Here is a 13,040-nt window from a genome sequence, read left to right as displayed (position 1 = left end):
TTTCAAGCAGCCACGCCCAGTCTAAAAGAACTGACCTAATATTTGAACTGCTGCCCATAAAGCAGCCCAGTCAGGTCAACTGCATGCTAAATCAAAACAACTAACCAAAGAAAAAAACCCTAACATTCTTTGGGAGAGTATTACAGCATCCAGAGTCCTTGTAAAATAGCATTTACAATGTTAAGGATACAATCTAAAATAACTTTATAAGCCAAGAAACATGACAATGTGACTCATTTTTAGAGAAAAGACAACAGAAATTACCCTGGAGATGCCTCAAATGTTGGAGTTAGCAGACAAAGATCTAAAACAGTTACTATATACATATAAAATATATATGTCCAACATAAATGAAATACAGGAAATCTAGCAGAGAAATAGAAACTATAAAAATGAAAAAAAAAAAAAAAAGAAAAGAAAAGAAATACCAAACAAAACCACATCAACTCAGAATTCTACATTCAATAAAAATGATCTTTTACCCTGGCCAGGTACGCAGTTGGCACATTCCAAAGCACAGAGGTTTGGTGGTTCGATCCCTGGTCAGAGCACATACAGGAACAGATATTCCTGTCTCTGTCCTGCTCTTGCCCTTTCTTCTAAAATCAATAAAATAAACATTTTTTAAAAAGCGTGAAGGTGAACTCAAATATATTTGCAGATAAAAAAAATAAAACAGTGGACATGCACTACAAGAAATTACCAAACAACTTTTTCAGGGTAAAATTGTTTTAATATATCATGTGCATTGCACCATGGGTTAATAATGTGTGTGGATATAATGCATTTGGTAACTATAGAAAAAAATGGAAGGGTTAGTAATGGAGTCATACCTTGAAAGTTTTCTACATTTTACATGATTTGACTTAATATTAAATCTAACTAGCCTATGAAAAGTTAAGGATATCTATCATGATTTTTAAAGAAACCACTGAAAAATACAAACAGGCCTAATGAGGATCCTAGAATACATGATGTTTATACACTTTCTATGTTTTAGCTAAACTAAAGACAAGCTAACGCTAAAATAAACTCATTTCTTATTGTTCTTAAAAAATGACAGGCCCTGGCCGGTTGGCTCAGCGGTAGAGCGTCGGGGGACCCAGGCGTGCAGGGGACCCAGGTTGGATTCCCGGCCAGGGCACATAGGAGAAGCGCCCATTTGCTTCTCCACCCCCCCCCCCCCCCCTCCTTCCTCTCTGTCTCTCTCTTCCCCTCCCGCAGCCAAGGCTCCATTGGAGCAAAGATGGCCTGGGCGCTGGGGATGGCTCCTTGGCCTCTGCCCCAGGCGCTAGAGTGGCTCTGGTCGCGGCAGAGCGACGCCCGGGAGGGGCAGAGCATCCCCCCTGGTGGGCGGAGCATCGCCCCTGGTGGGTGTGCCGGGTGGATCCCGGTCGGGCGCATGCGGGAGTCTGACTGTCTCTCTCCCCATTTCCAGCTTCAGAAAAATACAAAAAAAAAAAAAAAAAAAAAATTACAACAACGTATTTTATACTAATGGTCCTTTGGGGCAGGAGTAAGGATCTTTGTTCAGTTTCTCTCCTGAACTTTTCTTTTTCTGCTATCTCAGAGACAATACTTTGTACATCATTGTTCCCTGTGTTCCTGAAAAAAAAAAAGAAGCCTTCTTTTTGCTTCAATTATTCAGTAGTCAAGGAGTGCTTGTTTTTTCTGCAGGGAACTTATTTGTTTCATCTTTATTTCCTGCACTCTTTTTCCCCAAGGTCATTGAATCACACTTTGATAGATACATTGTTATTAAGGTTCACTAGAAGCAATTGCAATGGTAGATGTTTTAAATTAATGTCTTTCATTATAATGAGTCTGAAAGTCAATGACTGAACTTCTTTTCTTTCTGTAGATATTCGGCATTAGTCAACATGTTCCTGCTGTCTGTGGAGAGCTTGTCTGAATTCTGTGGGGTGTGATGATGGCATTGTTTCCTGGAGAAGCATGCTGTATAAAGGAGAAATGGGATGAACACAAGTATGACAGATCGACAACTAAGTGATTGGGACGCAGGAAAAACAGGGACAAATAAATAGGCAACTGGCCTGACTAAACCGGGCCATCTTCACAGGGAACACCAGAGTTCTGACAGACGGGTGTATCTTGTAGAAAGCTGATAAAACTTCCTAAGTGGAGAGAATATGAATATGAAGCACAATTCAGCTAAAAATGTTTATTGAGTGCCCATTGTTTTTTATGCAGTCACTAGAAAAACACGAAACAAACATAGTATTTTTATTTAATTATTTTTATTGACTTTAGAGAGGAGAGAGGGAGAGACAGAAAGGGAAGGGGGAGCGGGAAGCATCAGCTTGTACTAGTTGCTCCTCCTGTGTATCTTGATGAGGCTGGGGTTTTGAACCCATGACCTCAGCATTCCAGGTTGACACTTTATCCACCACACCACTACAGGTCAGGCCAAACATAGTATTTTTATAAACTCATATAGAACATCACATGTTTTAATGGGGGGAAAAAAGACAACATATGTAGTAGCAGATGACAAATACTGTATGAACATATAAATAGATGCCCAGTGATACAGTGAATATGGACACCTAATTGCAGAAGTATGGCTAAATTAAGTGGAAGGGACCCTGAAATGGTGTCAGAGCCGGAAGTGAAAGAAAGAAAGAATGCTCTATGACATGATTCAGGGATGAAGTCTGCGGACAATGGAAGTGTACTAGGAACAGGATGACCATGATCGGATAGTGATGAATATATTGCTTCTGGTGAAGATAAAATAACATTATATTGTGTGTGTATCAATCACATTTTCTATTTAAATTATATTTATTGTGGTAACATTGGTTAATAACACTATATATAAGTTTTAGGTATACAATTCTATAATACACCATCTATATATTGCTTTGCGCGCTTGCCATCCAAAGTCAGGTCTTCTGTCACTTCCCCAGTGATAACCACCGTGCTGTTCGTCTGTGTCTATGAGTTTGTTGCCTTCTGTTTTATAACCCACATAGGAGTGAAATCATATGGTTCTTATCATTTTCTGTCTGACTTATTTCACTTAGCTTATTCTCAAGATCCATCCAAGTTGTTGCAAATGGCAGTATTTCATCATTTTTTAAGGCTGAGTAGATTGTATTGTATTTATGTGCCATATCTTCTTTACTCATTCATCGAAGGACACTTAGGTTGTTTCCATATCTTGGCCATTGTGAATAGTGCTGAAGTGAACATAGGGGTACAGATATCTTTATGAATAAGTGTTTTCAATATTTGAGGGGGTGTAGATGCCCAGAAGAGAGATTGCTGGGTCAGATGGTAGCTCCATTGTTATTTTTTTGAGGAACCTCCATACTGTTTTCCATGATGGCTGTGCCAATTTACATTCCCACCAGCAGTGTACAGGGTTCCCTTTACTCCACATCCTCTCCAACACTTATTTCTCGTCTTATTGATAATAGCCAATCTAACAGGTATGAGGGGTTATCTCATTGTAGCAAAAAGAAGATGCTGTGAAACTCAAAAGCATACAATACATTTTTTAATAGCTATGATAGCCTGACCAGGCGGTGGCACAGTGGATAGAGCGTCAGACTGGGATGTGACGTACCGGGTTCCAAACCCTGAGGTTGCCGGTTTGAGCACTAGGGGTCGTTGGCTTGAGCGTGGGATCATAGACATGACCCCATTGTCACTAGCTTGAGCCCAAAGGTTGCTGGCTTGAGCCCTAGGTCGCTGGTTTGAGCAAGGGGTCACTCGCTCTTCTGTAGCCCCCCAATCAAGGCACACATGAGAAAGCAATCACTGAATGAGCTACAACAAAGAATTGATGCTTCTCATCTCTCTCCCTTCCTGTCTGTCTGTTGCTATCTTTTTCTCTTTCTGTCTCTCTGTCTCTGGGAAAAAAAAAAAAAAAAAAGCTATGATAAATTCATGTAGTTCAGTTTTAACTGTCGATCAAGCTAAATGATCTATCATTTTACCAAAACAAAACCATCCTAACTAAACAAATCTTTTTCCAAGCTATGCATTATTTTTTACTAAAATCATCTGAAGGAAACCATCACAAAACGAAAACGCAACCCACCAAATGGGAGAAGGTATTTATAAAAGATACCTTTGACAAGGGGCGAATACCCCCAATACATAAAGAACTCATACAACCGCAGAAACACGTTTTGAAAGTTTTTCTCTGGATAGAAGAGGGCGTGGAGGCTCGGTGGGGAGAAGGAGGCGGTAGCTTGGGTGTGTAGACTGCTGCCCTAACGGATCTTCTCAAGGAGGTTACGGAAGACTAAAGTGAGAAGGGAGAGAGAGAAAGTCTCCGAGTGGGTACGATCTTAAGAAACTCGGAGGAACAACGCCCAAGGCCGTGGTGTGTCCGTGGCTGGCCCAGCGGTCCCGGGCTGGGAAGGTGGCAAGGTGAGGGCGGGGCCTCGGGAGCCCTCACACCCTCTGCGCCCTCGCTCTGCCCCCAGAAGAGGAGCGCGGCTCTGGCTGCCGGGCTGACTCCGGAGCCCCCAGCCAACCAGCCCGGAGTCTGGCGCGGCGGCGACGGTGCAACTGGGTGAGCTCAGGGCGCCGGGTCGCGGAGCGCCCCGGGGGTGGGTCCGGCTGGTCAGGGGGTGAGAGCTCGGAGGGCCGGGGTCGCCCGGAGCCCGCGCTAACATCTCCTGTCCCCCCGAGGAGAGAGCAGCCCGCGTCCCCTCAGCGGGTGCAGCGCACGCCGGGCACCGGACGCGCGCCTTGGCGCGGACGAGAGCTACTCCGTCCCCGCGCGGCTCCCTCTTCTGTGTCCAGGTGGCCTCGCCAGGGAGGAGGGCACTGCCTGGTCCGCGAGCACCCCTTGAAAGTCAAGGAGACAATTTCCCGTCCTACCCGGTCCCTACCTTTTAGATCTTCATAACGTGGCCACTGTCAGTTTGGATAACTGTACAATTTTCGATGATGTGAAAATTAATAACCTAAATTTAAATTCGTTTCGCTTGATTTGTCTCTCCATCCTAACTTTGGGGGTGGGTTGGCAGACTTTGGGGGGGGGGAGTTGGCAGACGGCGGTGTGCGGGGCAGGCGGTGAGAGTCCTTTCCAATGCCAGCCTGGAAAAGGAGCTCTGTGGCAGCTGAAAGCCAGTTTTAGTCCTTGACTTCCACCTAGGTGCTTTGAAGCTGATGCACTGAACGATCAGCTGGCAGGGAAACCTGTGGGTCATTAGAAAACGCCAGGTCCTGGCGGTACAGCTCAGTGGGCTGCAGCACCCTCCTGGAATGTAGGGGTTATGGGTTCCATCCCCAGTCAGGGCACACACAGGAGCTGATTGATATTCCTGTATCTCTCCCTCTCTCCCTCCCTTCCTCTCTCACTAAAATCAATAAAAACTAAGAAAGAAAATGCCAAGATTTTGCAGAATATTGAGAGCCCGGCACCATGTCATATCAGCTTCTATCACCTTTATTGTCTTTGTGCTTCATGTATGTATATGTTCATCTCTCCATCCAGCTCCTTAACAACCTAAGAAAAGTCAGGGATCCACCAGACGTCAATGCATAACAAATATTTTTCAGTAAATAAAAAAATCGAAAAAAATAATCCAATTATCAGTAACATTGAAACTTAAAATGGTGCTTGAGTGTCCAACATCATTAGGGTAAACCTTATTTTCCTGGGCTGCATTTTGATCCACTTAGTTGAAATGTGTTGTGGTGGGAGACCTGAAACTTACTGAGCCATGTCACTGGGAATTGTTCTAATCTGTAAAGGGAGAAGGTTGGAGCGCACGGTTTTAAAGGTTTCTTCCAGCCCTAAAGGTGCACGATGAAATGTATCTGTAACATCTTCATAGCCTTGTGTTGGTTTCAGTGGCTCCTGAGGACTGTTTATGAGAATGTTGGTAAACGAGTTGAAATTGTAATAATCTTTCACAGGACAGTCTGAAGAGCTGGCAGTTTAAGAGGAAAACCAACAAATACATTTGTTTATAATCCAGCAAATCTGGCTGGATTATAAACAAATGCTTATTATATATAATTTTTTAGGTTTGAAAAATATAGTAATATATTGAGAAATATATTTGAGTATATATTGAGTAATATATTTTTAAAGTTGGAAATATATCTCCTCTTTTTCTCTGTGTAGAATATGGCTTTTGCCACAAGAAGATGGTTCTGCCTACAACTGGGGTGCATGGTGCTGGTCAATCTGACTCATGCGGATTTTGAATTTCAGAAGGGAGTGCTTGCCAGTGTCAGCCCAGGGATCAGGGAAGACATTGACCTCCAGTGCTGGAATGCGTGCTCTTTGACACTGATAGATCTCAAGGAACTCAAGATACAGCACAATGTGGATGCTTTCTGGAATTTCATGTTGTTCTTGCAGAAATCCCAGCGACCTAGACATTACCATGTCTTCTTAAGCATAGCTCAGGATTTCTGGGACATGTACGTAGATTGCTTGCTTTCAAGATCACATGGAATGGGCAGAAGACAGGTGATACCTCCCAAGTATAATTTCCCACAAAAGATAATAAGAGGTAATTTAAATGTTTAAATATAGCAGTTTAGTTTTCTTAAAAATTCAATATTGAATCAGTTTGATTTTTCAGGTTAATCTGATAAGCTAGGGGACTTGCCATCTTTTTCCCAGTATGATCAGTTTTGATTCCTGCTTTTACTGACTTTATATCATGTATAGAAACCATGGGAGTGCTGATTTACAAACACTTCATTCTATGTGATCTTGGAATAAATATAATACATTTTGGTAGATCATTAAAATTAACTTATTTTTTCCATTAATAATTTATAAGAATGCCATTTAACAATGTAATTATAAATATAACATTTGTTGAAGAAATTGTTAAGCATTGGACATGTATTTAGTTTTCTGAAATTAATTTTTTTGGCCCTGGCCAGTTGGCCAGTCGACGCTTTATCCACTGCGCCACCACAGGTCAGGCCAAAACGTGAATTATACATTTAAGAGAGAACACAGAAAATATCTCAAGCAAGATGACACCAACCTGAAAGTTTAACTGTCAGGTAGAGCTTTAGCCCAATGTGTGGATGTCCCAGGTTCAATTCCCGGTCAGGGCACACAGGAGAAGTGACCATCTGCTTCTCCAACTGTCCCCCTTTTCTCTCTCTCCTTCCCCCTTCCACAGTCATATCTAGGTTAGAGCAAGTTGGCCTCAGGTACTGAGGATGGCTCCATGGCCTCGCCTCAGGTGCTAAAATAGCTTGGTTGCTGAGCAACAGAGCAATGGCTCTGGATGAGGATGGGCAGAGCACTGCCCAATAGGGGGCTTGCCATGTGTATCCCAGTCGGGCGCCCTTCTCACTTAATAAAAAAAAAGAGAAATTAATTTTTTCAATAAAGTTGTTTAAGAGGAGGAAATCTTAAGAGTCATATTAGAGTAAATATTAACACTTTCTCCTCTTGTAACCTTATAGGACTGGATTTTACAAAACGTGAATTTTTTTTAAATTTTATTTATTCATTTTTTTAGAGAGGAGAGAGAGACAGAGAGGGAGAGAGAGGAGAGAGAGACAGAGAGAGAGAGAAGGTGGGAGGAGCTGGAAGCATCAACTCCCATATGTGTCTTGACCAGACAAGCCCAGGGTTTCGAACCGGCGACCTCAGCATTTCCAGGTTGATGCTTTATCCACTGTGCCACCACAGGTCAGGCCAAAACGTGAATTATACATTTAAGAGAGAACACAGAAAATATCTCAGGCAAGATGACACCAACCTGAAAGTTTAACTGTCAGTATTTTAGAGGTCATATATTTCCTGTAGTAATCAAATTTATTTCTAATTCTTTAATATTGATGAAGGTGTAATTGCTTTATGGCTATTGAATGATCATTTCTATCTTTCAGGTAATTTGTTAATAGTGTTTTGTTTTACTTAGAAGGTTTCTTTGTAAAGCATCTTTAAAGAAAACTCCACTTAAAATGCAAATGCAACATATTTTTTTTAATGCAACAGCAAATGAAGTAAAATTGTAACCAATTTTATAAGGTATCTTATACACATAATACTGACTTTAAAATTGTGCCAAAACTAATGCCAGTATTGTCCTAAACAAGCAATATTTAATTTTGATGTAGTGTACTGTGTGGTTTTGATATGTGCATTTCATCACTGAGCCATCTTATATATTAAAATATTTTTCTATGAATTAAATTTTATTTTCTCAGTTATATTGCCTTCATTTTTAAAAAGGAATAGCAAACAAAAGATAGTAAGAAACTTTATTTTAATAAAAAGCAGTTGGATAGAATTTTTGTCTTTAGGTGTTAGCTAAGTTTTTTTATATGTCCTATTTATATCACATATTATTTCAAAAAAGATATGAAGCTTTAAAGAAATATATCAAACAGTAGGGTAACATGAAGTAGAAGATGTACAGATGACCAATAGACATAGGAAAAGATGCTCAATGTCACTAATTATTAGAGACATGCAAATTAAAACCACAGTGAGTTATCACCTCACACCTGTCAGAATGGCTACCATCAATAAATCAACAAACAAGTGTTGGTGAGGATGTGGAGAAGAGAGAACTCACATGCACTATTGGTGGGAATGCAGATGGGTGCAGCCATTGTTGGAAGCAGCACAGCTACCTCAAAAATTAAAAATGGAGCCTGACCTGTGGTGGCACAGTGAACAAAGCCCCGACCTGGACTGTTGAGGTCACCGGTTTGAAACCCTGAGCTTGCCTGGTCAAGCCACATATGGGAGTTGATGCTTCCTGCTTCTCCCCTCTCTCTCTTACTCTCATTCTCTTTTGCTATCTCTCTTAACTACAGTAACTAAATAAATAATAAGTTTTAAAAATGGAATTGCCTTATGACCTAGCAATTACACTGCTTGGAATGTATCCAAAGAATTCAGAAACACTAATTTGAAAGAATATATGCACCCTATATTCACTGCAGCATTCCTCACAATGGCCAAGACTTGGAAGCAGCTCAAGTGCCCACCAGTAGATGAGTGGATAAAAAAGCTGTGGTACATTTACAGGGTGGAATACTACTTAGCCATAAAAAGCAAGGAAACCTTACCTTTTGCAAGAGCATGGATGGACCTGGAGAGGATTATGCTATGTGAAATAAGCCAGTCAGAGAAAGACAAGTACCATTATGATTTCACTTACATGTAGAATCTAATGAACAAGATAAATTAACAAACAAAATATATAGAAACAGACTCATCAATACAGACTGACAGCTGTCAGAAGGGAGAGGTATTGGGGAGCTGGGGGGAAAAGGTGAAGGGATTAAACAAAGAAAAAAACAGACACAGACAAGAGAGTGGGGGCTGCAGGAGAGAAAGGGGTGGGGGAGGGGAAGGAGGGGAGAGGGGGGATAATGGTGGTGGAGACGTGACTTGGGGTGGTGAGCACACAATGCACTATACAGATGATGTGCTGTAGAATTGTTCACCTGAAACCTGTATTATTTTATTAACCAATGTCAACCCAATAAATTCAATACAAAATTTAAAAATATAAAAATATTTTATCTTGCCAATGAAAGGTAGATTCCTAAGTTCAGAAAATAAACTGGTTGGAGGGTAGGTCTTATGTTCTCTTATAAGAATGACCAGACAGAAACCCTTGAAGACACCTAATTCATTTCCTGAGGCAGAGGCACAGGGTCATGATTTCTCTTAGAAAATGGTTCTCTTTTACAACCCATGAGCATATGATTGAAGCTCAACAGTTCAATCCATAAACCAAGACAACAAACTTTTAGCCTAATAAATTGTCCATTTGTCTTCAATCACAGTTGTCATAAAAATTTTGTTGCATCAAAGATGACGGGTAAGGCCCTGGCCGGTTGGCTCAGTGGTAGAGCGTCGGCCTGGCGTGCAGGAGTCTCGGGTTCGATTCCCAGCCAGGGCACACAGGAGAAGCGCCCATCTGCTTCTCCACCCCTCCCCCTCTCCTTCCTCTCTGTCTCTCTCTTCCCCTCCCGCAGCCGAGGCTCCACTGGAGCAAAAGATGGCCCAGGCGCTGGGGATGGCTCCTTGGCCTTTGCCCCAGGCGCTGAAGTGGCTCTGGTCACGGCAGAGCGAATCCCCGGAGGGGCAGAGCATCGCCCCCTGGTGGGCAGAGCGTTGCCCCTGGTGGGCATGCTGGGTGGATCTCGGTCAGGCGCATGCGGGAGTCTGTCTGACTGTCTCTCCCCGTTTCTAGCTTCAGAAAAATACAAAAAAAAAAAAAAAAAAGATGACGGGTAGGGGAACTCCAGCTGAGCCAGTGACCCCCTGCTCAAGCCAGTGACAACTGGGCTCAAGCCAGCGACCATGGGGTCCCATCTATGACCGCACACTCAAGCTGGTGACCCTGTGCTCAAGCCAGCGACCTCGGGGTTCTGAACCTGGGTCTTCAGCTTCTCGGCCAACGCTCTATCCACTGCACCACCGCCTGGTTGGGCATCCCGACGCATCTTATGTATTACTGTCCCATCTCTAGTACCACCCATTTCTCCAAGGAGCCCTGGTTTCTTTTATAGGAGAAGATTATTAGAAGTCAAGATCTGAGCACTGGGTCTACCTATACAATTTTGACCTGATAGCACCAGGCCAGTTTCTGGATGTCAGGGGCTGCTTCTCTCTTTCACAGAAAGTATATATCTTTGATGTTTCCCTTGACTGTAAACTAAATGCAAGCAATCGTAGCTTAGGCTATGTGAGCAGAAAGTGTGTAAAAATGAGAGGGATTAGTTTCATTACACTGCCTTCCATGAGTCTGGCTATACCTGAAAATCTTTATCTCTGCTGGTCACAGTATAGAGGAATAATAAATTGTAGCACTTCAGAGGGGCTGGCTAGATTCAGGAAGTCTGGATGGATTAAGTAAGAATGATGAGAGAAACTGGCTATTTTACCTGGAAGGACTCAGGATGCCCACCCTAGTTTTCCCTGTGATATGAAATGTACCTTGTGTTGCAGACGGCAGACCGAGGACAAGGTGAGCAAGTGACTCACCTAATTATTCACCAGTTTTCATCCAGTGAGAGACAGTAAGTGGCTAACAGTTTTACCATGGAATAGTTGTCTTGTACCATAAAAATCTCATTACTGAAGGAGGTTGAAGCTACTTCCGTTTACTAAACTTCATTTTTTTAATTCTTTTGATTTTTTTTCAATTTACTTTGTTAGCAAAAGTTTCCATTTGGGAGCGTGAAGTCCTGTCTCAGCTGACGCATGGGAGGAAGTATCCCGCCAGCCTATCCATCAGGCTGCGCAGGGGAAGCAGCACAGCCTCGGGCTCGGTGTGGCGTGGGAGCAGAGGCTGTGAGGGCAGACAGGGAGACGTCCAGTTAGTGGCACGTCAGCGCACAGGCAGGCTGACTCCCTCCCTGCGGGTGGCCAGAACTGTAACGGGCAAACTCGGGTACAGTCTGTTCAAGAGCAAGGGTCTGGATCAAGCACCATTATTACCTTCCACCCACCAACATTTATTCAGCTGTTATATGGCTGCTTGGTAACAACCCATTTTTACCTCTCCTTGTCCTGATGGGTAAGGTCTACATGGCAGGGGAAAGGGTCACAGATCTCACAGAATATTTTGATTATAGCCAGTCCTAATTGATCTGGAGCCATCAAGTATATTACAGACAAAAAACAATGATATCTAGCCAAGTGATACTGTCTATTTCCACACAAGCTTTAGTAATGTAAGAGTATTTATGCCTCATCATTTTGAGGAAGTCTATCATTGTTATGAAGTAAATACACGTGGACTACTTTAACAGGTCCGAGTTCAGCACTACTTGTATAGTGTTTTGTTGGCTGAATCTTCCCTTTGAGCTCCAGGACTCTGCTGCATTTGCAAAGCACAAGGGAAAGGCTGCCAGGAGATGAGGCCACCATCACACTTACTCCGTAATTAACTTAGTGAGGCATCGGTTACAATAATGAATAAGGTCTAGTTTCTATCTTGTCCTTAGGGAGCTTAGAGTCTGAGGAAGGAGCTTACGGTCTACGAAACGGGGAAAAGATCCACTGTGCTCAGCAGTGGACACTTGATCTTGGTTCTGTGTGTACCTGAGATGTATCTGAGGTGTATTTGGTGCTTTCTGTATGGGCATCTCATCACTGCTGCCACATCCAGCCCCGTGTCTCAGTAACTCCCCTTTACACGGGATCTTTTTGCTTAGGGTTTCCTGTGCCCTCTAATGTCTTGTTGTGGGTGGTGGTAACAGAGGAAGAGATGCAGGCGGATCAAGGTCACCAATAAGCTGATGCATACAATCCACTCCTGTGGGCCACAGGAATGGGCAGCTGGGCCAGAGGCAAGGCTGCTGGTCAGAGCTGACCCGGCAACTCATTCTACTTAGAGTAACAGCTGCCATTTCTCCCCTCATTACCGATGTTACTATTCTCACAGAGAGGACAGTGAGGACAGTGTGGGAGAGGAGGAGAAGGAAGAAGTAGAAGAGAGGCCTAGTGGGGTGTTGGGGTCCTGTTATCTGATCATGAAAGTGGAGTCTATGCATTCTTTCCCAGCTCTGCATTCAGCAGCAGCATGCTGGTAGCTGGGAACTGGTCATGATGGAATACAAACTGGCGAACACTACAAATGAGGGCTTCCCCCACTGAAGAGCCAGTTGCTACCCATTTACCAGCACACTGCTGAGTGTGCTCTATGGACGGAGAGTCTGGACAAATTCCAGTATAACTTCCTGTGTAAGAAAACAGGTGCTTTTCTCTCCCAGTCCTGGACAAGAACTCACCTTGGTGGTTTCCTGGGTGGAGGAGGGGTTTGATGGGGATGGAGACAGGCTCTGGAGTCCTCATAGTGGCACACAGGGACACAGATCTGCTCTGCATCCAGTATTAAGGCATCTACCTCCTATTCTTTGACAAGATGTCTCCACCACCAAAGGAGGGAAAACACTTCTCCCACTCTCCCTTCCCCTCCCCATTAAAAAAGAGAAGTAGCATAGAGTTTTCTTTGAATATTTGTATATTAAAAGTAAAACCATCTGGTTTTTTTTTTATTTTTATTGTTTACCTCATGACTAACATTTGCTTTTCAACAGAG

General features: G+C 43.0%; 1 protein-coding gene across 1 annotated transcript; it reads left to right on the top strand.

The window, feature by feature from the left end:
* The first annotated feature begins 4,449 nt into the window (after positions 1-4,449).
* Positions 4,450-6,545, top strand: FAM237B (family with sequence similarity 237 member B). The gene is made up of 2 exons (XM_066354240.1): positions 4,450-4,549; positions 6,116-6,545. Exon 2 carries the CDS (start codon positions 6,119-6,121, stop codon positions 6,524-6,526), a length of 408 nt encoding a protein of 135 aa, XP_066210337.1. The 5' UTR covers positions 4,450-4,549; positions 6,116-6,118; the 3' UTR covers positions 6,527-6,545.
* The last annotated feature ends 6,495 nt before the right edge of the window (positions 6,546-13,040 follow it).

The sequence above is a fragment of the Saccopteryx leptura genome, chromosome 12 (assembly GCF_036850995.1).
Source record: "Saccopteryx leptura isolate mSacLep1 chromosome 12, mSacLep1_pri_phased_curated, whole genome shotgun sequence".
In the NCBI taxonomy this organism is placed as follows: domain Eukaryota; kingdom Metazoa; phylum Chordata; class Mammalia; order Chiroptera; family Emballonuridae; genus Saccopteryx; species Saccopteryx leptura.
The sequence above is the reverse complement of the archived record's forward strand: the minus strand, read 5'-3'. Positions and strand labels throughout refer to the sequence as shown.